Source organism: Mastigoproctus giganteus, chromosome 10 (assembly GCF_048544385.1).
Source record: "Mastigoproctus giganteus isolate SK-2022 chromosome 10, ASM4854438v1, whole genome shotgun sequence".
Classification (NCBI taxonomy): Eukaryota; Metazoa; Arthropoda; class Arachnida; order Uropygi; family Thelyphonidae; genus Mastigoproctus; species Mastigoproctus giganteus.
In genome coordinates, this window is record NC_143584.1 from 178,339,741 (window position 1) to 178,365,174 (window position 25,434).

A 25,434-nucleotide genomic window follows, 5' to 3' on the forward strand; every position below is an offset into this window, starting at 1 on the left:
TCTGACAACCATTTAGGCCTAAACCTTGAACAATATTTCTTAGTTGGTATGTAAAGCCTGGTAGCCTCCAAGATTAGTTCCTTGAATGCTTCCCATTTTGAGTTTGCTGTTGGTAACATCATCAGTTGATCCCACTGTATAGAATTTAAATACTGTCTCAGACCATCATAGTCGCCTTTACAAAAACAAAAACCCTTCCCTTTACCTCTGATGGTAGTTACCTCCTTGAGTAAATCCCACTTCAACACACTGTGATCCCTGCCACCTAGTGGTTCATTTATCTGCAGATTCTTAATGCATGAAGAATCACTACTGATAATCAGATCAAGAGTATTGCTCCCTCTTGTTGCCTCACGAACATGCTGATGTAGAAAACAATCATCCAATAAATCCACAAAAGCCTTGCTAGTGTGCGAGTGACCAACCCACAAATTCCAGTCAATATCTGGGAAATTAAAATCCCCCCCATTATAAGACTCTCTGATTTACTGGCTCACTCTATTTCCCTGTACAATATCTTATTATACTCATCAGAGTCATTAGGTCTATAGCACACTCCTACTCTCAATTTTGATTTCCCTATGCTTATGTCACACCAAACTGACTCGACACTGCCCTGTCCATCGATGTCGACTGGCTTCACTTCCTTGGACTTTATGTGTTTCTTAACTAATAGCATAACCCCTCCTCCCCTCCTGTCCTGTCTATCTTTTCTATACACATTGTATTCCCCAAATTCCAGTTCCGCATTCCTTATATCTGTGTGACACCACGTCTTTTGACCGACACTCAAGTGTACATTCTTTCTTTTAACACTTTTTTGTTTTGAAACCACTGCTGGTCACAAAAATGATTTGAAATAATACTAACAATGGATAAATGTTGATACAAAATGCACTGTCATCCCACTCACGGCCAAGTGCAACAAAAACAATACTGCCACTGTGCACACTAACTGGTGGAAGTCCAGAAAATGGTGGTATAGTGGAATTTTGATTATCCAGAATTTTGTCAGGAAAATGCAAAATCTGGGAAATTGAGGTCAGCAAATTCAAGGGGAAACATTACATAAAAGAACTTTGCGGCATACCAACATTGGAATGGCACAACTTTGAAAATTGTGAATCAACCATCTTCCATGGAGTGAGCAACTAGATATGAAACTGTTACTTAAATGCAAAAAAAAGAATTACACAGCAGTAGATGACAGTTTGCCTTTTACAATTCTACTGAAATTTTCGAAAATATTTTCTACTGAAAATTTTGAAAAAAAATTTTCAGAAGAATTTGTTTAAATGAAACAGATCAAGAGGATACTTGTATATTTACAATGGAATCCATACTGGTGATCATTAATCAAAGGTTTCTGGGATAGCATAAAAGTTACACTACAACGACCTCCACCAAGTTTTCAAACTAATCGGCATGAAGTTTTTATTGCCAAACGACTGACTGGCCACATCCATCTAGTCCATTGTTTTCTTCTCGTGGGGGGGGCTCCACACCTCCAATAATAATTATACATATACAATGTCAGATCTTGTTAACTGTAGAACAACTCCTCGTAAATTGCCAGTACTACCAAACTGACAGAACTATAACCTTTAATGTAGCTGAGAGTTAATTTGAAAGTATTAAATTTGAAATCTGCAACTCTGCCCAACAAAACAGGAGGGAGTATCTAATGAGAGCCTTGTCAATTTTGCACAAAGAGTTTGTGCAATGGACATATGGAAGAATTTTTCCCAGCATGGTCTATACTTGCTAACAGCTGCTTCTATAGGGATGGGATACACTTAAATAGAAAGGGTGCAAGAATATCTGCTGATGTCATCAAGACAGATGTTAGCCCCTGGGGATACACAAACTAGCTGAAAAACTGAACGAATGAGTATTTTGCATCTACATTCACACATGAGGAATTCTCTAGGGAAGTGAAGACCAGAACTTTATCAAACCCTAACAAAGAGCGAAATGATTTTTTAATAACTGAAAGCAAAGTGGAGGAGAAATCATTGAAGCACAACATAAGAAAGGCACCTGGGGTGAATGGGGGTCTATCTAGTTATATTAAAAGAGGCAGCAAAGGAAGTAACCAAACCCTTAGCCACAATTATGAGAGCATCCTTGGATTCAGGAGGGGTTCCCAAGGCCTGGAAATGTGCAAATTTATCCTCAATTTGCAAAGCGAGATCAAAGGATGACACAAGTAATTACAGACCTGTTAGTTTAACTTCTGTTCCAAGGAAAATAATGGAGTCACTGGTTAAAGAAGCATTGCAGGATCATCCAGTCAAGACTGCAGTTATAGTTCAGCCACAGCACGGGTTTGTTAAGGGGAAGTCTTATCTGACCAATTTGATTGGATACTATGATGGGGTCACAAAGGAACAGGATGCAAAAAATAATTTTGATATCAATACTTGGATTTCGGGAAAGCTTTTGATACTGTTGCACATAAAAGACTACTGTACAAATTGAAGCAGTATGGCATTAATGATAAGTTGCTGCTAAGGATAAAGGGATGGTTGAGTGGGAGAAGGGGGTGATAATCAATGAACACTGCTCTTCGTGGACTAATGTTATTAGTGGAATCCCACAGGGTTCAGTGTTGGGTCCGCTGTTGTTTTGTATATTTATCAATGATATTGATGAAGGCATATCAGGCCTAATATCCAAGTTTTGCAGACGATACCAAGGTTGACAGGGTTGTTAATGACAGTACTCTACTGCAACAGGATCTAGAAAAGTTGGGCAGATGGGCTGAGAGACGGCAACTAAAGTTTAACATTAACAAATGCAAAGTACAGTGGATTCCAGTTATTTGGGACACCGATTAATTGAGGCAAATCTTAAAAAACAGAACCAAATCGAGAAAATAGCCATGGTTTACTTCCCTTAATTGGGACAACATGCCATTTAATCAGGGTACTACGATTGTGTCCGACCGTACCACATGGTTCGGTTGTGTTTTTGGAGGTCACAACCATAAAACAATTAGCAGTAACCTGTTTATTTGGCTTTTCTGTTAGTGCAATCTATAATAAACAGATAGTTTATAGGGATACAGTTAAATAGAAAGGGTGTAAGAATGTTTGCTGATGCTATCGAAGCAGTGTTAGGTGGGTCGGAAAACTGCTAGATTGGGGGGATACAAAGATTAATAGATTAACAGTGGCCACTGGCAGAGGAGAAAGTGATTCTTGCACTGCTTCTATTGGAATGAGTACTGCTTCTAATGAGCAGCAGCCTGGAAAATAAGATGCAGGATATTTCAGAGACTGCTGGGAATCATGGGGGTACAAGTAAACATATGGGTTGTGTTAGGGTGGCTAAGAGGAGGAGCAAGTGCATGTATACTTGCGTGTACACCAATGCTAGGAGTTTAGTAAATAAATTTGATGAATTTGAGGTATTGCTCAAAACATCAAAGGCAGATACTGTTGGGATTTCAGAGATGTGGTGTCACACAGATATAAGGAATGCAGAACTGGAATTTGGGGAGTACAATGTCTACAGAAAGAATAGACAGGATAGGAAGAGAGGAGGGGTTATGCTATTAGTTAAGAAACAGATAAAATCCAAGGAAGTGAAGCCAGTCGACATCGCTGGACAGTTCAGTGTCGAGTCAGTTTGGTGTGACATAAGCATTGAGAGATCAAAATTGAGAGTAGGAGGGTGCTATAGGCCTAATGACTCTGATGAGTATAATAAGAAACTGTACATAGAAATAGAGTGGGCCAGTAAATCAGAGAGTCTTATAATGGGGGATTTTAATTTCCCAGATACTGACTGGAATTTGGGTGCTGGTCACTCACTCACACACTAGCAAGACATTAGCAAGACACTAGCAAGAAATTTTGTGAATTTATTGGATGATTGTTTTCTTCATCAGCATGTTCGGGAGGCAACTAGAGGGAGTAATACTCTTGATTTGATTATCAGTAGTGATTCTTCATGCATTAAGAATCTGCAGATAAATGAACCACTAGGTGGCAGTGATCACAGTGTTCTGAAGTGGGATTTACTCAAAGAGGTAACTACCATTAGGGGTAAAGGGAAGGGGTATTGCTTTCGTAAAGGCGACTAGGATGGACTGAGACAGTATTTAAATTCTATACAGTGGGATCAACTGATGATGTTACCAACAGCAAATTCAAAATGGGAAGCATTCAAAGAAATTATCTTGGAAGCTACTAGGCTTTACATACCAACTAAGAAATATTGTTCAAGGTTTAGGCCTAAATGGATGTCAGATGAACTAATGAGGCATATGGCAGAGAAGAAAAATGCATGGGATACATATAAATTAACACGTGACACAGAAGCCTATGATAGATACAAGTTGATCTGTAACCAAGTTACAAAGGAGGTTAGGCAGGCGAAGGCAGATTACGAGAAATCCTTGGCAAGGGATGCGAAGAAAAACAGCAAAGAGTTCTTTACTTATGTAAACTCTAGAAGGAAGGGGATGACTCAGATTGGTCCACTTGATATCGATGGGTCAACTGTTGATGATCCTGCTCAGGTAGCTAACAAACTAAATGAATATTTTGCATTGACATTCACACATGAGGAGTTATTCAGCGAGGGGAATGCTAGAGGTGTATTCAACTCTGGCAGTAAGCTAGAGAATCTTGTAATACCTGAGAGTAAATTGGAGGAGAAATTGTTGAAGATAAACACAAGAAAGGCACCCGGGGTGGATGGAATCTATCCAGTTATATTAAAGGAGGCAGGAAAGGAAGTAAGCAAACCCTTAGCCATAATTATGAGAGCTTCCTTGGACTCAGGGGAGGTACCCATGGACTGGAGATGTGCAAATGTGACCCCAATTCACAAAGGAGGATCAAAGTCTGACACAAGTAATTATAGACCTGTGAGTTTAACTTCTGTTCCCGGAAAATTAATGGAGGCACTGGTTAAAGAAGCACTGCAGGATCATCTAGACAAGACTTCAGTTATAGCTCGGACACAGCATGGTTTTGTTAAGGGGAAGTCTTGCCTGACCAATTTGATTAGATACTATGATGCAGTCACAAAAGAACTGGATGCAGGGAATAACTTTGATATTATATACTTGGATCTTAGAAAGGCTTTTGATACTGTTGCACATGGAAGACTGCTGCACAAATTGGAGCAGTGTGGCATTGGAGGCAAATTGCTGCTATGGATAAAGGGGTGGTTGAGGGGGAGAAGACAGAGAGTGGTAATCAATGGACACTGCTCATCGTGGACTAATGTTATTAGTGGAGTCCCTCAGGGTTCAGTATTTTGTTCTTTATTGTTTTCTGTATTTATAAATGATATTGATGATGGTATAACAAGCTTAATGTCGAAGTTTGCAGATGATACGAAGGTTGCTGCTGCAACAGGATCTGGAAAGGTTGAGCAGATGGGCTGAGAGGTGACAAATGAAGTTTAACATTGACAAATGTAAAATACTACATATGGGGAAACAGCAACCCCAGAGCAACATATCAACTCTGTGATACTACACTGACAGCGGTAGAGAATGAAAGGGACCTGGGGGTGGTTGTGCAGGCAGATATGAAGTTCTCTGAACAGTGCAGATGGGCTGCAAGAGTAGCTCATGGTGTACTGTCAATGATAAATAGGAATTTTTCTAGCAGGGATAAGGAGGTGATTATTCCCTTGTATAAGGCAATGGTCAGGCCACACCTAGAGTACTGTATACAGGCCTGGAGGCCTCATTTCAAGAAGGATGTAGAGCTGCTGGAACGAGTACAGAGAAGGGCAACAAGATTAGTGAATGGAACAAAGGGGTGCTCTTACGAAGAAAGGCTTAAGATTTGCGAATTACAGTGTCTGGAGACTAGGCACCAGCGAGGTGATCTGATAGAGGTGTACAAAGCCTTGAATGCTTTAAGCATGCTCAATGCTGATGGGATTCTTCCTCTAGCTCAGAAAAATCACCTGAGAGGGCATAAATTCAAATTGAGAAAAGACAGATGTAGGATAGATGTTCGGAAATTTGCCTTTAGCCAGCGGGTGGTTGGTAGGTGGAACAGACTGCCATCCCTTGTCGTGGAAGTTGATAGCCTAAATAAGTTTAAGGCTCAGCTGGACAGGTATTTCGAACGAACAGAGGGGTGAAGTGGAAGTGGTTATTTTTTATTTATTTATTTTACTTTATTTTTTTTTTGGCTGATGCTGCATAAGCTTGCTTTCTTGCATCAAATGCCTCTACTAATGCTAATGCTAATAGTAAACTTGATCTTATTGAATTTGCAATAATACCAACAGCTGGAAATCTGTGGGTTATTATGGTGAAATGTGTTTACGCTTCCATGGAATCTTCAATCATATAAAAAAATTAATTTTCAGAAGCTTCTCTTCATTCCTATTTTTTAAGCTTCGTAACCTGCAAATTGTTACTTGCAATTTGTATGTGCCATGTTCTTTGTTATTGATTGTTTATCTTTCCACTCTTTTAAATTTTAACCCCCACCCACAAATGTCAACTAGTTACAGTACAACATATTAACAGTACGTATTAATTATTCCGATTTTCACATATCATTTAATTTTTTAATTAGTAAGGTAATAAAGGGTAAATTTGTGCTTAATATATCTTTACTTTTATAGCCTGTGGATAATATTCCTCCTATTTTCGCTAAATAGAATCGCTGTTTAATAGAATTAAAATTCATTTCACAAACGTGATCACAATGACCGGCGCTTACTACACATCGTATAGTGAACGGTACTTTACTATGGTGACTCCATCGTAACATGATTTGATTGTACAGTGAACCAATTGTAAAGTGGGGGTTCATTGTATTTTTAATTTTTTACCTGAAACTTCGGATAATTGGAGCAGCCGCTTAATCGGGCCAAAATGCACTAGTCCCGATGTGTCCCAAATAACCGGAATCAACTGTACTTTAACATTTAATTTTTACCTTTAATCTAAACCCCAGACCAGCATACCCACTGTCACTACTACTACCAGGGTAGTGAAGAATGAAAAATATCTGGGGTAATTGTGCAGTCAGATATGAAGTTTTCTAAGCAGTGCAGACCAGCTGACAAGGTCTTGTCAGTGATATCCAGGAATTTTGCTAGCAAGGATAAGGAGGTGATTATCCCTATGCATAATGCAATGGCCAGGCCACACCTTGGGTACTGCATACAGGTCTTGAGGCTTCATTTTAGGAAGGATATAGAGCTGCTGGAATGAGTGCAGAGAAGGGCAACGAGATTGGTAAGGGCAACAAAGTGTTTCTCTTACCAAGAAAGGCTTAAGTTCTACAAATTGCAGTGTCTAGAGATTAGGCATCTGCAAGGTGATCTAACTGAGGTGTATAAGACTTTGAATGAGTTGAGCATGCCGAATTCTGGTGGGATTCTTCCTCTTGCTCAGATCATGAACCTGATGGGGCATAAATTCAAATTGAGGTAGGACAGTTGTAGAATAGATGTGTGGAAATTTGCCTTAGTCAGTGGATGATTGATTGCTGGAGCAGGCTTCCATCTGTCGTTGTGGAGGTTAACTTAAATAAATTCAAGGAACAACTGGACAAACGTTTGGAGTGAATGGATGAGTGAAATGGGAAGGTTTTTTTTTTTTGGCTGATGCTGTATAAGCTTGCTTTCTTGCATCATATGCCTCTACTAATGCAAATGCTAATGCTAAAAAATTAACAATAGCTACAGGCAAAGAAGAAAGTGGTTCTTGCACTACTTATATAGAAACAAGCAGCAGCATGGAAAGTAAGGTGCTAAGGATTTCCAGGACAGCTGAGCGTGTCATCATGGAACAAATAAATACATGGCTTTGTTAGGGTAATTAAGATTAAGAACAGGGGCATAGTGTATAAATTTGACGAATTTGAAGTGCTGGTCAAGACATCAAATGTAGACAGTGTTGGGATATCAGAGATGTGGTGTCACTCAGATGTAAGGGATGCAGAATTTGAATATGAGGAGCGTAATGTGTACAGAAAGAATAGAGAGAATGGGGGGGGGGGTTTGAGTTATGCTCTTAGATAAGAAGCACATAAAATCGTAGGTAGTGCATCCAGTTGACTTGGGTGATGAGTGTAATGTTAAGTCAGTTTAGTGTGACATAAGCAGTGGAAAAGCAAAAATGAGAGTAGGAGTGTGTTACAGGCCTAATGACACTGATGAGTATCACTAAAAACTGCACAAAGAAATAGAGTGGGGCAGTATATCAGAATGTCCTATAATGGGCGATTTTAATTTTCCAGATATAGACTGCAACTTGTAGATTGGTCACTCGCACACTAGCAAGGCTTTTGTGGATTTATTGGATGATTGTTTTCTAAAACAGCATGTTAGAGAGGTAACAAGAGGGAGTAACACTCTTGATCTGATTATCAGCGGTGATTCATCAACGCAGATTACAAGAAATCGTTGACAGAGAATACAAAGAAAAACAGCAAAGACTTCTTTACTTATGTGAACACTAGAAAAAAGGGGATGAATTTAATTGGCCCATTTGATAGTGATGGTTCAACTGTTGATGATCTTGCTCTAGTTGCTGACAAACTGAATGAGTATTTTCATCTAGATTCACCTTAGCCATAATTATAAGAAACCCTCAGATTCAGGGGAGTTCCCCTCATACTGGAGATGTGTGTTGTATCTACAATTTGCAAAGGGGGAATCAAAGGGTGACACGAGTAATTACAGACCTATTAGTTTAACTATTATTAGTTTAACATGAGGAATTCTTTAGGGAAGTGGATGCCAGACATTTATCAAACTCTAACAGGGAGCTAAATGATTTTGTAATAACTGAGAGGAAAGTGGAAAAGAAATTGTTGAAGTTAAACTTAAGATAGGCACCTAGGGTGGATGGGATCTATCCAATTATATTAAGGGAGGTAGCAAAAGAAGTATAATGATTAGCCATAATCACAAGAAACCCTCGGATTCAGGGGAGTTCCCTCGTACTGGAGATGTGTGATTAATCAATTTGCAAAGGGGGAATCAAAGGGTGACACGAGTAATTACAGACCTATTAGTTTAACTTTTGTTCCAGGGAAAATAATGGAGTCACTGATTAAAGAAGTAATGCAGGATCATCTAGACAAGGCTGCAATTATACTTCACACACAGCATCGGTTTATTAAGGAGAAATCTTGTCTGGCCAATCTGATTGGATACTAAGATGTGGTCACAAAGGAACTGGATGCAAAATATAATTTTGATCGCATATATTTGGATTTCACAAAAGCTTTTAATACTGTCACACATAAAATACTACAATAAAACTTGGAGCCATGTGGCATTAAGGGCAAGTTGGTGCTATGGATAACGGGATCGTTGAGTAGGAAAAGACAGAGAGTGGTAATCAATGGACACTGCTCTTCATGGACTAATGTTATTAGTGGAACCCCCCTATAGTTGGGTGTTGGGCCAATTGCTGTTTTCTATATTTTTTCAATAATATTGATGAAGGTATATCAGGCTTAATGTCCAAGTTTGCAGATGATATGAAGGTTGGATGGGTGGTTCATGGTAGTAATGATGGTATGTTACTGACACAGGATCTAAAAAAGTTAGGCAGATGGGCTGAGAAATTACAATGGAAGTTTAACATTGACAAATGCAAAGTACTGCATATGGGCAGTAACTCCAGAGTAACATAACAATTGTGCAGTACTACGTCAGCAGTGCAGACAGGGTGCCAGGACAGCTAATGGAGTTTTGTCAACAATATACAGAAACTTTGTTAGAAGAGATAAGGAGGTGATTATCCCATTGTACAAGGTTAGGCTGCATCTTAAGTACCTGCATACAGGTCTGAAGATCTAATTTTAGGAAGGACGTAGAGCTGCTGGAATGAGTACAGAGAAGGGCAACGAGATTGATGAGCAGAACTAAGGGATGCTCTTACTAAGAAAGACTTCAGTTCTGCAAATTGCACTGTCTGGAGACTAGGCACCTGCAAGGTGACCTGACTAAGGTGTTTTAGGCCTTGAATGGATTGAGCAAGCTTAATGCTGATGGCATTCTTCCTCTTGCTCAGCCTATGCAAACAAGGGGGCAAAAATTCCAATGATGATGTTCTGCAAGCTTGCTTTCTTGCATCCTTGCTACTACTAATGCTAAGGCTACCAAGATAAGATGGCCTCCAATGCACGACTTACGAGTGGGAGGCTGTTCCCCAAGAACAAAAGATTCATGCTCACCATCCAAAACCAGATAATCAACACACCCGGAACTAAAGGAAAACATTGCCAAGGACACCAGAGGAACAGATGACATGTCACCAATGCCACCTGGCCCCACAAACAATCCAAAATATCACCATGGGATGCAAGGTTATCACTCAGAAACATGACCAGGTCACCAGGATAATACATTAGAAACTAGCAAAAAAATATCACTTGACCAAAGAACGTGTACCATATGAACACCAGGCAGTACTAGAGACACCACTCACAAACTATACTGGGGCCGTGCCATAATAACAAAGGAGACGATCCCTCACAACAAACTAGACATAACCCTCATCGACAAGAAGGAAATAGCTACCTACCTGATCGACATGGTGGTGCCCAATACCAGCAACCTTCAGAAAACCTGAGGAAAGGATCAGGAAGTACACAACCTAAGATAGAAAGTCAAAGAAATGTGGCATATGAACAAGTAATGATCATCCCAATCACCATGTCAGCCACTGGCATGGTGCCAAAAAGCCTTCATAAGAACTTAGCAAAAATAGGCCTTGCAGAGAACACTTACATGGAACTCCAAAAGCTGTGATCCTGAACAGCTGTAGGATAGAGTTCCTCACCCAGTAATAGTAACCAAATATAACAACCATCTCATGCACCTGGTACTAGTACACATCACAGGGTGGGAAAACCCATCAGGAGAAGAAACAGGATAATAATGTTGTTAATTATTATTATTATTATTCATAATTTTTTTCTATTATGCAATTTCAAAAAATTTGGAGCTTTAGATAAATTTTATGAAATTTATGCTAAAGCTCAAATCTGAACCTTGCTGAATGTGGCTCATTATTGACTAAAATGTTGCTCTTTATATTATGCATATACAGTGCATTCCGGTTAATTGGGGCACCGGTTAATCGGAGCAGCCGCTTATTTGGGGCAAATTATGAAGAACAGAAACAAAACAAATATTTAGCCTGAATTTGTTCCGCTTATTTGGGCCAACTCGCCGCTTAATTGGGGCAATGAAGGTCTTGATCGAACAATAAACTATATTTAGATGGTGCGCACAAACATCTAAATATAGTTTATTGAACAATAAATTAATTTAGATGGTTCGTAACAAAGATCATGCAGGCAGCAGCTGAATCAGTTATTGCGAAGTCGTGCTGTACAGTGGTTGTTTTATATTTGTTCTGTGTCGTGGTAATCGGATTCTGAAGAAATTTTGCTTGCAGTTGTTTACGATCACACTAGGTACATATGTATTCTAACCCACAAGATGTGGGTTAGAATAGATTAAAAACTGTACCAAACAGTGCACTGATTTTGGTTCCCCCCTCCCCTTTTTTTTCAGTACATTTAAGACCCCTGTCAAGAGGCCACATAAAGATTTGTCGCTTTCAGAAAAAAATCGCTATTCTTGACAAAATAAAGTCAACCTTCTAACATCAGTCATCGTCAGCTAGCGGAGATAAAGGTGCCAAAATCTACAATTTCACGACTGCTACAGCAACAAGAAAAACTTAGAGAAAGGCATTGCGTGTGGATTTAAAGAAAACATCTCATAAGCGAAAGAGGGAAGGCAAAGATCCAGACATCGAAGATGCTTTGAATCAATGGTTTTCCACTGTATCTAAACGAGGAGTGTGTGTAAGCGGCCCTATGCTAAAAACCAAGTCAGAAGAGTTGGCGAAAAAGCTAGGTCACGTAAATTTCAATGCGATGGATGGTTGGTTGTCTCGATGGAAGTATAGACATGATATTAGTTACAAAAAAGTACATGGTGAGAAGGACAGTGCTGTTGCTACGAGCACTGAGCAATGGAAATCTGAAAAACTGCCAGAGTTGCTTAAAAAATTTAGTGGGGATGACATTTACAACGCCGATGAAACAGGTCTGTATTATCGTGCTACGCCGGATGGTTCCCTCAGCTATCAATACATAACACTGTCTGGTTCAAAGAAAGAAACGGATCGTGTAACAGTGTTGTGCTGCTCAAACATGTCAGGAAATGATAAACTCAAACTTTTGGTTATTGGTAAAAGTGCCAAACCTCCTTGTTTCAAGGGGCTTACAATAGGAAGTTTGCCAGTTTCGTATTATGCCAATAAGAAGGCGTGGATGACCACATATTTTTACGCAATGGCTAATGAACTGGGACACGGAATTGCAATAGAAGTCCAGAAAAATTCTGGTGACATTGGACAACTGCACCGCACACTAATGTAGCTGGTTTAAAAAATATTGAACTGGAATTTTTACCCCCTAACACCACATCCCTGATACAGACTGTGGACGTGGGAATTATAAAAAATTTGAAGACCTTTATCGCGGAAAGCTGGCTTGAAGCAATTGAGGAAAATCTGCTGACATCATCTTCGAAATCAATAGAGATTAGTGCAAAAGTTTCAATGTTAAAAGCTGTACAACTTATCGCCGATAGCTGGCGAGGAATAAGCAGCAAAACAATTCGGAATTGTTTTGCTAAATGTGGTTTCATGACTAATTGTGATTCAGACACGATAAGCTGTACAGAAAATGAAATGGCTTTGGAACTGCAACAGGTCCAAAATTGTGAAGAATTTTTAACGATTGACGATAACCTTCAATGCCACGATGAAGATTATGAGGAAACGATTGAACAAATTCCGGCAAAACACTCAGAAACACCAAAAGACCAAGAAAATGATCACGATGATATACCTAAGCGAGTGACTAAACCAGGATGCCAGGAAATGTATCACTGAATTGAGATGTTATTTCATGCAGGAAGGCAATGAAGACAGTCCTTTATCAGCATTAGATACCTGCGCCGACTTTGTTCAATTGCAGTCCATAAAGAGAACACGTCAGGGTACACTTCATAATTTTTTTCAAAGTAAGAACCCTTAAGTAATGTGTAACCTTTGCTTGACACGGACATTATTCTGTACTGTATCTTCATTTTACATATGTACATACATACATTTTGTTTGCACCAATATAACTTAAATACAGTATGCTTTCTTTAAATATGACATTCCCTTTATTTTATTCATACCTTTTTGCCTCCATTTAGAATGTGCTTTTCAGCTCATTAAAATTTCGCTTAATTGGGACAGCCGCTTAATTGGGCCAAAGTGATCTGTCTCGATGTGTCCCAATTAACTGGAATTGACTGTATAAGATTTTGGCAAAAAAAGCAAGTTCTTCATACTTTAAATAAATACAAAAGTGTATTATGCATAGACTGTATACATAAAATTTTCAAATCTTATATACATATTAACATTTAAAGAAAATATTAATATTTAAAGAAAAATTAACAAAATATTTTCTTGAAAAACATTTCCCATTCAGTTTCTCAAAAAGAAACAAGATGACATTCAGACTTTTTTTTAATCATAAAATTAAGTTCCAAATTCATAAATAGTGAAATACCAAACGTACTTCTTCTCTCCAACCACTCAAAGTCTTAAAGATATCCTGTTTTCTAAGTTCTCGCAAAATTAGGTCTAACTTCGAACTTCTTTCATCATATGTCCGCCATTCAGGATTCAGAGTCACTTTATTTGTAAGGTTATCATAGTGGAAGACGTGAGGATAGTTAACAAGGTAATTCCAAATGTCTGGTCTTATAATTCCAACTTGCTGGCCAGCAATGTAAAATGGCTTACAGCCTCCACCATCAGATCCTAAGGGAAAATAATTTTAACTTGTTATTCCATATTTTATAAAGTGAAAACAAAGTTGTGAAAAATTCTTACAAAGTTATAAATAACTTAAAAATATTTTGTAAACTTAGGAGGTAATATAAAGAGAAGTGACAACTTGTATTATAAAGTCATAATTAATTATACATTTCACATTATTAGCATACTGTTAAATAATACCTGTTCTATTAATGCAACTATTATTAAGAGAGTCAATATTTGAATTTTAAAAAATAAGCTCTTACACCTAGATATGTAATGCTTAACTGTTCTGTATAACTTACAATGTTCAAATCTTTGAACATTGCAAGTGTGAAAAATCCACTATAAAGAGTAATCCAAAAGTAACATTATAACTTTTTAAGCCTAAAACTTTGCTTTTTTTAAACTTGGTGAAACATATCAAACACTGCATGAAAGCTGTGTTTGATATTGGTGAATAGTGGTTATGAGTTTTGCCAGTGAAAAAAAAGAGTGCACATGCAACAAATAGCAAATTTCAGTGAGCAGGATCAGCATAAGGCATTTCATTCTTTAGAAAATCAATCTGCAGTTAAGCCCAATGATATTTTCATACATGACATGAAAATCTTCCAGTAGACATTCCATTTATGGAAGGTACAAGAAATTTTTTCATACAGGTACTGTTGCATGCAAAAAACAGATGATTGTATAGCTGATGAAACTGTACACAGGGCCACATTTTGTTTGAAGTCCTAGAAAGCAATATATGCTGGTTGTCAATTCACTATACCCCACAAACCATGTGGAGAATTTTGAGAAAAACAGTTAAGCCTAAAACTGTACAAACTACAAATGATACAAGCCATCATGAACAACTGCAATGGGAATCACTGCAATTTCTGCCAAACATGCCAAAACAATATCAGCATTTTGGCCTGTACGGACAATAAAGGAGGTTTTATCAAGCATTTCATTTTCAGCAACTAGCGAATAACAATGTTAGATGCTGAAGAAACCTGATATTCATGTGGACCTTATGAGTGACAATCCCAAAGCAAATGTGTTTTGTGCTCTCAGTCACATGGCTCATCTTTCTTCTTGGAAAACCCATCGTTGAAGGAAATGCAGATTATTAGTGTATGCACCGAGAAGATGGAACACTCCTCATTTTCTCTTCACATCTATAAATTTCTGAATACAAACTTTCAAAATCAGTGGATGGGATTAGATTGCCCAATGCCATAGCCAGCTCAATTCCCAGATTAGTGTTGTCATTTTTTACAGATTACTTAATGCCTTTTAAGATTTTTTGATTATTACAGAATCTAAAGATTTCTGAAGGCAATAGGTTAATATTAACCCCCACATTCTGGCTATGAAAGGCTTGTACAATAGTATTATTCATTTTCTATTTAATTATGTAGACAGTAAATGAAAAACAGTCAATTCCAAGCAGGGGCATGTTCAGGGGAGTATATGCTCCCTCCCAACCAAAATTCCAAATTAGAGAAAAAGAAAAAGCTCCATGTGCTGTATTGCCAAATGTTTGGAAATAATATATTACTGTCATTTTTTTTGTGATTAATACATATTATTGAAATGAATGAAATAAACTAGCAATTATTCACATGCTTTCCTAATATTCAAATAAAGATAATTGGCGAAGATAAAGAAAGTCAACATGAGAACCACGGGAAACCTTTAGCAGTCAAACATGTTACCTGGTACCGCAGCTTCTCCCTGCATTCTTGGTAAACAGACGGTGCATGTTATCAGTAGTGGCAATAGAAGTCGATAACGATGTATTGATTAGTTTTTGCTCATTATAAAAAGCAGTTTATTGGAGTTCATGAGTGTAATGCCTTCGCGGCTGAAATTTACTTAGGGGTACACCCTCCAGACTGCCTCAGTCTTTATTCCCCCTTCCTGCTGTTTTAACCCTGTAGGAAAACGACTTCTACTGCAACTACCGACAACATGCACAGTCTGTAGAAGTTGTTTTCGTATCGGGGCAGTCTGGTACTCATAAATAAATTTCAGCCCACTCATGAACTCAGATAATCTGCTTTTAATAATAATAAAAAACTAATCAATACATCATTATCGACTTCTACTGCCACTACCGATAACACGCACCATCTGTTTACCAAGAATGCAGGGAGAAGCTGCGGTACCTGGAAATGCTTTTGACCACTACAAGTTTCCCGTGGTTCTTGTGTTGGCTTTCTTTACCTTAGAGAGATAATCAATCAAACAATATTTATGTGCACATAAGCATTCCTTGGCCTATCTAAAAAAAAAAACACTCAAAAACCTGGTGGCCATTCCCCCCCTTACAATGCTGATTCCAAGAGAAGTTAAATAGATCAAATATATTTTAAACTTTTTATACAGAAGAGATTGCAATATTGTCATAATCATTCATACTCTAGCTCTTATATAATGAATCAATTATTAAAATTATTACCAATCAATTTGGATTCTCAGTTCCAATTAATAACCTGAAAAAATTAGGCATTTTATAAGTACTATATTAGCATTAGTAGAGGCATGGCATATGATGCAAGAAAGCAAGCTTATATAACATCAGTCAAAAAAAAAAAAAAAAACCCTTCCCATTTCACCCATCTATTCACTCCATTGAATTTCTTAAAATTGTTACAACCCACATCCAAATGATTACATCTGAAATCACAGTAAGAAAAGTACCTTGACACAAATATAATTTTATGTAATAGTTTTAAAATGATAATGTTTTAAAATGTTGTTTTTGTGTACAAAATGGGAGAGGTCATTTCATGATAAAAATGTGTAAATGTCAAGGATCAGACTTCTGAAAGCTTCTCATTTCCTTTAATTTTTTTAATTCAGAATATTAATATAGCAAAAGCTTTGTTACTAACATTTACGAGGAATGGGTGGCATCAGTTAATCGAACATGCTGATTACATGAAAGTAATACTGTGGTTTACCAAATTTTCCAAGTACATGTTCTGTACATAAAAACTTTAAAAAGCAACCAAACTGAGCCTAGAATTCAGCTATAAAAAATCCTGTAATTTACTCTTTTGCACATTTACTGTACCAGTTAGCTTAATATGTTCTAAGCTAAATATAGAAAAGTAGTGTGGCCATTTTAGAGTACTAACTACTGTATCTGAGTGTCATCGTAAGTGTGGCATGACGACCGGGTTTTCGAGTGTTTTTTTTTTTAAATAGACCTAGGAACACTTACACGCACAGTTAAGGGGGTATATGCCTGTCTGCTCCCCCTGAATACTAATACTATTAAAATAAATGACAGATTAACCTATTTTTGGCACTGCCATTTATATAAACCTTTATATTTATATCAAAGCAACTTATGGTAAAGGTGACATTTCCTCTGCTGTCAGCAACATGACTAGTGCTCAAATTTGACCAGAATGCCATTCTTATTCATAAGTTTGCTTTTTTCCAGATTAACTTCAAAGCATTCTAGCTGTTTAATTTCTCAAAAAACATTTTCCAAAATGTTAAAATGGTCATTACTGATCACAAGTTTAAGATTTGTAATTGTGTCACCTGAATGTCAGAACTAATGAAAACTGGTATACAATATTGGATAAACTTTTCACAAAAATACATATTTAATTAAATTTTTGTCAGCAGGTATTAGTATTCCACTGTTCATTGATTAAGACTACTACATTCACTGGCTATTTAAATCCTGTCAGACATGAAAACATAAGAGAGGGCAAGAAAATTAACCTCCTATTTTTTTTATTATAGCATGAGATTACATTTATACTATATAAATGAAGGTCAAAGAATCTAGATGTGCATATGGACAGATTCTGGTTACCTGAGCATTTCAGGTAACCAGAATAAAACTTGTTACTTTTCAAATGAGAATGAATCAGAGTCTAACAGCAAGTAAAAAGATAATTTGTTTTGTACTACTGTAAAAACAGTCGATAATCAGTTATTCTTTGAACAGATATTTCTATTTTTATAAACAGATTTTGTTGTTTCAATTTTTATAAATATTTGTCAGATTTTCAAGATTTTTTTTTTCCCTAAACAAACCTACAGATATTTAAAATTTTAGAAAGGCAACTGCTCCATCCTTTAATATCTGACATGTCAGACTGGTTGTAGCAAGCCACTGGTTTTTAGAATGTATGCTGCATGGCTAGTGGTGGCCACACTGAGATGTTACATTCACCAATAATAACTTTATGACCACAGCTGTTTAATTTTTAGTGCTGGTAAGTTTTATTGAGTTCAAAATACATGTTATAGACTTACAGAATTGTAAAGTTATGTTTGAATTACCCTGTGTGCCTAGGACATTATGTTGCAATGTTATCACCAAATATGCGATGGCAATAATAATTGAAACAGCTATCAGAAAGTGGTATGTAAAATATTTATATTGTAGGAATCAGATTGGAATTAAAATATAAATATTAGTCACTACATTAAGTGCTGAATTTACTATACCCTTTGTCTTTTGCACAAAGTAAAGCTTGCCCCAATTTGTACCTATGGTGCTGGTGCCTGGTTTTGGTACACTAAGAAAGGCTGCTATCCAAGGGAAACTCTTTTCCATTCAAATACACATGCTCTTAATGATAAATTGTTTCTGCCACATTGTCTCGACAGCTGTACGGGTTTTAAATGGTTGCCTGCCCTTGAACCTCCAAATTGCTTAGCGAGGTTTTTGCGTCTACCTTAGACATGACATTTGAGTTGACTTTTTTTAGACATTACTCTTAACATCCACTGTGATTTTAAAATTGAAAAGACTCATTGCTGGAACCACCTAGTCCAACTCTGGCAAGATCAGTGGTCTCCTTCTTCCAAAGGTATAATCACAAGAAAGTTTATTCCATCTGTGTCTTTTTTGTTTTACAAAAGTCTATTCTAAAATGGTTCTGTCTAAGTCCCAATACTCTTTTTCTTCTAAATAGTAATGGTTCTCTTTGAGCTAAATTTGCTATGTTTAATCTGTTTGATTCTTCCCTCTGTAACTGTGGCAGTCCAGAAAACTGGCAGTATGTTCTTTTCACCTGTCCATATTATTTGGCTCTTTGTCAGCCTCTGTCTGCTGTGTATCAACCACTGTGTTTTCCTGTCTACTATCTCCTGCTGGCCTTAGGCTGGTCCTGAGGCAGGATCATCTAGTGGCACACAGACTATCCTGTGTGGAATCTATATCTCTCCCCTCCATGTTCTGTGACAAAAAGGAAAAGACAATTCTTGTCTTTTCCTTTTTGTCTGTCTATCACGTGTTTACTTTTTACTCTTCCTCCTTCTTTTCTGCTATTCTTTCCTCTATTGTGTTTGTCCTTACTGGCACCAGCCTTGCACTGGTATGGGATTTGTTGATAGTGTTCCATAATTTTTCATTCCTTACTTTTTTTTTAAATTTTTTAAATTCTTTTTATTTTTTATCATTTTTTGAATTATTTGGACATTCAATACATGACACTTTAGGTTACCTGCCTATGTGCCACAAGGAAGCAGGCCGCAACTGGATGCAGTTTGTGCCCAGTTGAACCAGCCCTATGGTACAAGGTTTAGGGATTACTAAAATACTGTCCTTTGAGTTTTTTCGGTCTCCAAGGCCTTGTAGTTTCTTGGCAAATGAATACCTTGTATTCATTTGCCAAGAATGAATCTTGGCAAATGAATACCTTGTATTCATTTGCCAAGAGCCTTCATCATTAGGAAATTTATTATTATTTGGTTTTTAGTAGCATTAGCAACTAAGGCCATATTGCTCCGGGGATATGCGGTGGTTATTTCCTAACCTTTCCGCATCCTCCGTATTTGGTGGGCACAGGCTCGAACCCCGGTCTAATCAAGAAGCGTGTGCTACGCACTGCTGCTTCTGCCTACCTGGCTATGAAGGTTACTTTAGGAAATATAATGTTATTTAATTGTTAATGTTGTGCCATGTCCAGATGGCTATTTTGGTGCTTGTTGGCACCTCATCAGTATGGCATCTAACAAGCCACTGAGAGTTTAACTCACAAAGTGAGATGCCTAGAGGTGTGAATAACACATTTTCAAAAATAAGGTACTAAATGCTCTTAGCCTGTTGGTAAATAATATAGGTGAGCTATGGTAAGATATTCATCCTTTTTTTCCTGTCTCTGCAAAATAAGGATGAAAATCCTATTTTTGCAGATGAGAATCCTATAGCTAAACTATATCATTTACACACAGGCTAAGAACATTTTGTACCTCATTTTTGAAAATTTATTATTCACACCTTTTGGCATCTCTCATCTTATGAGTTAAAATTTCACTGGGTTATCAAATGCAGTACTTATGAGGTGCTTAGCAGTCCAATAATGTGGTTCCAACAAACAACGGAATCCAGCTATCTGGGGTGGTACCACATTACCAATAAGTAGGGTTGCCATACGTCCCGCAACATTTTGTACCTCATTTTTGAAAATTTATTATTCACACCTTTTGGCATCTCTCATCTTATGAGTTAAAATTTCACTGGGTTATCAAATGTAGTACTTATGAGGTGCTTAGCATTCCAATAATGTGGTTCCAACAAACAACGGAATCCAGCTATCTGGGGTGGTACCACATTACCAATAAGTAGGGTTGCCATACGTCCCATATAGGTATACGGGAATGTCACCGTATTGAGGTCTTGTGTCCCGTAGTCCCGTATGCCATGCAACTTGTCCCATATTTATTAAAAAGGCGATCAAATGTAAGATAATTAGTGTAAAAGTAATTGAACATGTGAACACTCATTCGCATGGCCCAAGTCACACAAATGAGCCTAATAAAGGAATTTCCACTAAGTTAGCTAATTAGCCTAACTTCTAACTTAGCAACTGTGCGGCAGCAGCATCTTCCCTTGTGACAGTTTAGTTTGACACAGACAATGGTAAAGATATAACATTCACTCGCACTGCCTATTTATCTGCTGTTGTTGTTGTTATTTAGTTTTTAGGAGCATTAGCAACTAAGGCCATATTGCTCCGGGGATATGCGGTGGTCATTCCCTGACCTTTCCGCATTTGGTGGTCATGGGCTCGAACCCCGGTCTAATCATGAAGCGTGTGCCGCCCACTGATGCTCCTGCCACCTGGCTACGGAGGTGCCCTATTTATCTGCATCGTTACAAGTTTATTTTTGTTTGTGTATAGGGTAGAGTGAAATAAAATGCCAAAAAGAAAGTGCCATTTTTCTGAAGAATATTCCAAAAAAATGGTCATACAGAAAGAAAGGACAGTCAAATGAGGAAGCATATTGTTGTATTTGTAGTACCTATATTTCAATTTCTCATGGCGGAAAATCTGATATACAGAAGCACTTATCAACAAGGGTTCATAATTCAAACATCAAATCTGCTTCAACTTCATGAGATATTTCAACTTTTATGATCAAAAAGGACTCAAGGAGACCTCTTGATTGCTGCTGCTGAATTGACCACAGTGTACAATGTCGTAAAACATCGCCAGTCATTAGTTTCTTTAGGATTGTACTACAAAACTCAATGCCTTGAATTATCCAGATTCAAAAGTAGCTAATAAACAATCAACAGCAAGAACTAAAGCTTGCCAGGTGGGCAGGAGCAGCAGTGCATAACAAGCGCTCCTTGATTAGAGCGGGGTTCGAGCCCGTGACCACCAAATACGGAGGATGCGGAAAGGTCAGGGAATGACCACCGCATATCCCCGGAGCAATATGGCTTTAGTTGCTAATGCTCCTAAAAACCATATAACAACAACAACTAAAGCTTCAGCGATTGTAAAAAACATTCTTGCACCTTTCTCAGTAAGACAATAATACATCACGGAGCTGAAAGAAATACAATTTTACAGTATTGCTACGGATACCAGCAACCATAATACAGAGAAAATATTTCCACTTTTGTTACAGTATTTTATGGAAACAGAAGGTCAGCAATAAAAATTAATTAAGCTAAGTTCTTTGCCTAATGAGATGTAAGAAACTATCACAGAATTTTGTTTAACTTCTCTGAAAAATCTTGGAATTCATGTTGAAAAACTTGTTGCTTTCTGTGGTGATAACACCAAAAAACTTTGGCGAGTTAGAAAGAAAAGGCCAAAATAACGTTTTCCAGAGACTGAACTCAGAATTACGGAGAGAAGTCGAAGGAGTAGGATGTCCAGCACACATTTTACACAGTACAATTTCAACCACAGCTGAAGATTTGTTGTTTGATGTTGAAATAATTACGGTTAAAATATTCAATTATTTTTCTATCTATGCTGTAAGAACAGAGATTGAAAGACTCTTGTCAATATGTTGACGTTACATATCAAAAATTGCTATCACACTCAGGAACTAGGTAGATATCATTAATGAAGACTGAAGATTTTGGAGCCTCTGAAAGAGTTTTTTGCAGCCGAGAGTAAACCTCCAAAAAAAAAATAATTGTGATAAAGAAGGGATTTTTTGACAGATTCCCAATTCAGAATATTGTTTAGACATATCCAAAAAGTATACCTCTGGCAGAGGTATACTTTTTGTTCGTACATTCTCAGTTATACACTTTTGAAAAGCAAATAAAAAAAATTGAGAAATCCAATATCACAGTGATTGAAGTGAAAGTTCTACTAGAACAGCCCATCAAAATTCATTATCAAGTGTAAAAATTCTAAATTTCTTAGACTGCAAACTAAACAAACCCTAAATAAATTGAAAAAACAAGTCAGTTGTGATGATGTTGCGAAAGCAATTGAAATTTTTTTGAAGGAGGTAAATAGTTTTTATGATTTAGCCTATGATTACATGCAGAAATGGGCAGTGTCTTTTCAAATGTTCTCCATCTTCGAGTGGATGTGTCTAAACAATATTCTGAATTGGGAAGCTGTTGAAAAGTCCCTTCTTTATCACCAAGAAAAAACATAGATATGGGAAATTCAAATGTGCATTTCAATCAGTTTATTTATCTCAGAAATTACATAGAGGAAAATAAACTGTCAGATGATAAAGAATGGAATGAAATGGATATGCAACGGAAGTGGCTCAAGTTTTTTAAGGAAACAAAACATGATGAGCAGAAGTCAGGGCTAATAAAATCATGTGAGTACATTTTTGCCATTCCAGACCACAATGGTTCTGTAGAAAGAATATTTTCTTTGATGAAGGAGCAGTGGACAGATGAGAGAAACCAACTGTTTCCTGATACTGTTGAAGCTATTCTTCAGATTTTTGTAATTTTAACTTAAGCTGTGCAGAATTTTACAAGTTTGTTAAAAATGGGAAAGCTCTCCTCAAAAATGTGAAATGCTCAGAGAAGTATGACTGGTATGACAAAAAATAAAATAAAACTGGTACTTTAATTGGTTTAGAGTTTATTTTCTTGTTACAATTCCAGTTAAATTTTAGTATACTTTCTTTTGTGTCATTAAAGATACTGTGAAGCAAGTATTTTGTCTTTCGTTTCAACCAACTACTGCCCTCCCCGAAGGCCCAAGGACACCATATGTCCCGTATTCGGTTGGCAAACTTATGGCGACCCTACCAATAAGTAACTTAACTTCTTTTAGAAAAGTATTAATTATGAGTAGTGCTGCACAGAGCAACTTGTGCTGGTAACGATACAATTTCAGAGATCACTGCCTTTCATAAGACTTGGCTTGATTTTTTTCTGCCTGTGCTATAAAATAAGGATGCAAATCCTAGCATAGCTAAACTGTATTATAAACAAGATAAGCTAAGAGCATTTCTTAGTTCACTGTTGAAAAAATACTTATACTGAGAAATTAAGTGCAATTTAATGGTGATCACAAGTCTTTCAAATCAAACTTGAAATGTTCACTTACCGTAATTTATTGCATAATGTATTCTTCATGTTTTGACTATACAGTTAGTGCAGGGCATCACTTCACACATAGCTATAATAATTTAATGCAAACAGATATTTTCAAAACGGCATCATTACACTGCATCATATGTGAATTACTTCACAATATGTTACCCCATTTGTTACTTAAAATAAGTAACACTTCTGGGGAAAGTATACCCTTCTCCTGGGAGAAGACATTAACCCCAGGGGCTCACATCTGGTGAGTATGGGCTTGGCACACCCAGGGTCCTGAGCTGGATATCTTCATTCTTCTCTTTTTTGGTAATTCCTCCCTACTTCTCTCTCTCTCTCTCTCTCTCTCTCTCACGATACTCAGATTTTTTTTTTGGCTGATGCAGCATAAGCCTCAGGCTTCCTTGCACCATATGGATAATAATAACATGCACTAACTGCATTACAGTTATATACAATTTCCACAGTTTGAGGCTTTTTGTTCTAAAAAGCCTAAAACTATGGAAATTGTATATAACTATGGTGATGGGCTGGCATAAATAAACTTTATAAAATCGCAATACAGCATTCTAGAGACTTTGTTTATTTATTTAAGGATTTCTAAGCATATTTAAACTGCATATCTGTTCTGACATACTCGCTTTACAGTACCATTTAGCACTACGAAATGAGCCCTTCAGCAAAGAGAACAATCAGAACTTCAGAGTCCTATCAAGAGACCAAACTGGTGCTCTAATACATTCCAACAGTATTAGATACATTCCTGCACCTATTCAGCAATCTCCAAAAGTTTTTGGCCTATGATCCAAAATAATATATATGCCCAATTCTAAATAAAAAAATGCAAAGAATTTAGAGAATTTTTCATGATAGGCTGTATTAACAATCCCAGTTCGGTGCTACATGATTTATAAGTGCAGCTTGCAACGACGTGGAAGTACCTAGCAGCACTGTTTTGTCCATCTGCCTGAATGTATATATGAAAGTCACTCAATAAATTCTACAAATCCCTCAGTCTTTTCTTAATATTTAAGTAGCATAAATTGTGTTAATACAACATTTTGTTTGATGAACATTTTTTTTTTTTTTTTTTTTTGTTAGTTGTTGGCGCATCGACTTCTGTGGCCATAATGCACCTCCCAAATTTTTGCATTTTTACTCTGATCCAAGCCCGAGTCGGGATTCAAATTCGCGACCTTTGGGTTGCCAGGCAGGCACTTTACCCACCTGGCTAGCCTGGTTGGCTTGATGAACATTAGAGGAGAACAAATCCGCTGGTACCACTGCAAGGTATAAGCAACAAATATAAAATGTGTGACATGATGACAGCCATGTTTCAGTTTCCATAAAATATTTATGAAAACTGAAACATTATGTGGAAAATCTGCACATAAAATCCACAGCCTTTGCTAGAAGTCTGCTTAATACTCCTCCTGACAGAACTACAATCTCTCACTGCAGATAATTTCCTCATTGAAGACAAATCTCAATCCGGAAAGTTTCAATGTCCAGCTGAGAGAATTAATAAATATGTGCAGTTTAAAACATTTTAATGGAACAGTTTGGGGGGGGGGGGTATCTTCTTTGGTATCCACTATGTCTAAAGCTGAAAAATAATTATTAGCAAACTGCATCTTGGTTGATATCCACATGGAAGAGAAAACTTTTCCTTTTAACAATGAGTCAATGCAATTGATAGCAAAAGTTTATAGTGTTTTGAACCCAAATTAAGCAAATTAGTAAAAAAGTGGAAGGGGTGATACTATTTCACTGTAGGCATTTAAATAGC

General features: G+C 37.2%; 1 protein-coding gene across 1 annotated transcript in view; it reads right to left on the minus strand.

The window, feature by feature from the left end:
- The window catches only part of LOC150079578 (uncharacterized), a 207,222-nt gene that overhangs the window by 132,630 nt on the left and 49,158 nt on the right, over window positions 1-25,434 (minus strand). The window contains exon 2 of the mRNA XM_090383123.1: window positions 13,608-13,852. Within this exon, the coding sequence (XP_090239249.1) occupies window positions 13,608-13,852 (245 nt within the window). The remainder of the gene's footprint in view (window positions 1-13,607; window positions 13,853-25,434) is intronic.